The sequence below is a fragment of the Elephantulus edwardii genome, unplaced genomic scaffold (assembly GCF_000299155.1).
Source record: "Elephantulus edwardii isolate Elephantulus edwardi_28Jun2011 unplaced genomic scaffold, EleEdw1.0 scaffold00257, whole genome shotgun sequence".
NCBI lineage: Eukaryota > Metazoa > Chordata > Mammalia > Macroscelidea > Macroscelididae > Elephantulus > Elephantulus edwardii.
The window spans coordinates 1,636,432-1,638,311 of NW_006400007.1; the positions used below are offsets into that span (position 1 = coordinate 1,636,432).

Below are 1,880 nucleotides of genomic sequence, written 5' to 3' on the forward strand. Positions count from 1 at the left end.
AAATTACCTGAAGAGTGTGTTTACCGTCAGAGTTGGACTGTTGGAAAATTAGACTTGCTTCATTCAGGTCCTGCAATGCCATTCATCAAAGAGAGGTATGATTTATGATATGAATGCTCCTGTATTCCCTCCTCCTTAGTATGTTTGTGAAAGGATACTGACTTTTAAAAACTAATACAGTAAAAGTTGTTTTTATAGTTGAATAGGGATAAAGTATTAGAAAATTAAGATCATTATACTTTGTCCTCAAAAGCACCTTTTCTTTTAGTCTAAAATTTTAAATCACTCCCATTTGTACATTTGTTATATTTTTGCATATTCATTTTAACTGCTCTGAAATTACAATATTTTATAATTCAAGGCATCTAAATACTTCCAGTGTCACATTTTCTATGTAAACATCTCTTCAATCTGGATATATTTTATAATCAGAGGCATTTTCAACTTGATGGAATATATATGATTTTTAATCTTAAAGGAACTTTATAGATAGTGAATTTAGATATCTGACTATGCAAAGACATTTGTGTGGATCATGACAAATTGTGGCTGACATTGAGAAGAATGGGAATCCCAGAGTATTTGCTTGTGCTCATGAGGAACCTATATCTGGATCAAAAGGCTGTTGTGCGAACAGAGCAGGGGAGCACTGCATGGTTTGGAATTGGAAAGGGAATGCGTCAGGGATGTATTCTATCTCCATACCTGTTCATTCTCCATGCTGAGCAAATTATCCAAGAAGTTGGACTCTCTAAAAAGGAGTGTGACATCAGGATTGGAGAGAGACTCATCAGTGACCTGCATTATGCAGATGACACAATCTTGCTTAAAGTGAGGAGAATTTGAAGCCCTTGTTGCAGAAGATCAAGGAATGCAGCCTTCTGTATGGATTGCATCTCAATATCAAGTAAACAAAGATTCTTACCACTGGACCAATGGGCAGTGTTATGATGGATGGAGAGGAGATTGAAACTGTCAGCAGCTTCATCTTGATTGGATTCACAGTGAACACCCTTGGTACAAGCAGTCAGGAAATAAGGAGACACATTGCAACAGGAAAATCTGCAGTTAGGAACCTTTCAAAATTATTGAGGAGTAGTGATGTCAGTTTGAAGACTAAGGTGTGTCTGATTCAGGCCATGGTTATTCTGATTACTAGTTATGCATCTGAAACCTGGACAAGAGCTGTGCTGTTGGAGAAGAGCACTGAACATTTCACGGACGGCCAAGAAATTGAATAGATATGTCTTAGAGAGGGTGCAGCCAGAGTACTCTTCGGAGGCAAGAATGATGAGGCTTCGCCTAATAGACTTGGGACATCTTACTAGGAGGTGCTTGGAGAGGAACATGATGTTGGGAAGAGTAGAGGGTTGTCAGCAAAGGAAAGGAAGGCCCTCAACCATATTGATTGACAATGTGACTGCTGCAGTGGGCTCTTGTGTGTCAGGAAGTTTGAGGATGATGCAGGATAGGACTGGTTTCAGATCTCTTGTTCATAGGGTCGCACTCGATTTGATGGCACCTAACAACGACGACATGGATAAGTATACAGATTTTTTTTTTAAATTTTGGAATTAATTGGTTTTTGGCACTCAAGGATAATTTAGGGTGGACATGTTAAATGGACCTAAGTCTTTAATTATATACTTAAAATTTTTTTACCCTAATTATTATTTTAACATTATTATAATTTTTAACATTTCTAAAAAGAAATTGAAATTTTTCTTTTCCATTACTAATGTGTTTTTCCTTTATATGTTTGATTTTCTTTTACTCTGGTGACCTAGTGACGGAAGTAATATGGATCAAGATTATGGCCCAGCTTATACGCCTCAAACCCATGCATCTTTTGGGATGCCTCCTAGCAGTGCACCTCCTAG

The 1,880-nt window shown here is 37.5% G+C and overlaps 1 protein-coding gene across 1 annotated transcript in view; it reads left to right on the forward strand.

The window, feature by feature from the left end:
- The window catches only part of MED13 (mediator complex subunit 13), a 158,701-nt gene that overhangs the window by 65,573 nt on the left and 91,248 nt on the right, over window positions 1-1,880 (forward strand). The window contains exons 14-15 of the mRNA XM_006899467.1: window positions 4-95; window positions 1,788-1,879. Coding sequence (XP_006899529.1) covers window positions 4-95; window positions 1,788-1,879 — 184 coding nt within the window. The remainder of the gene's footprint in view (window positions 1-3; window positions 96-1,787; window position 1,880) is intronic.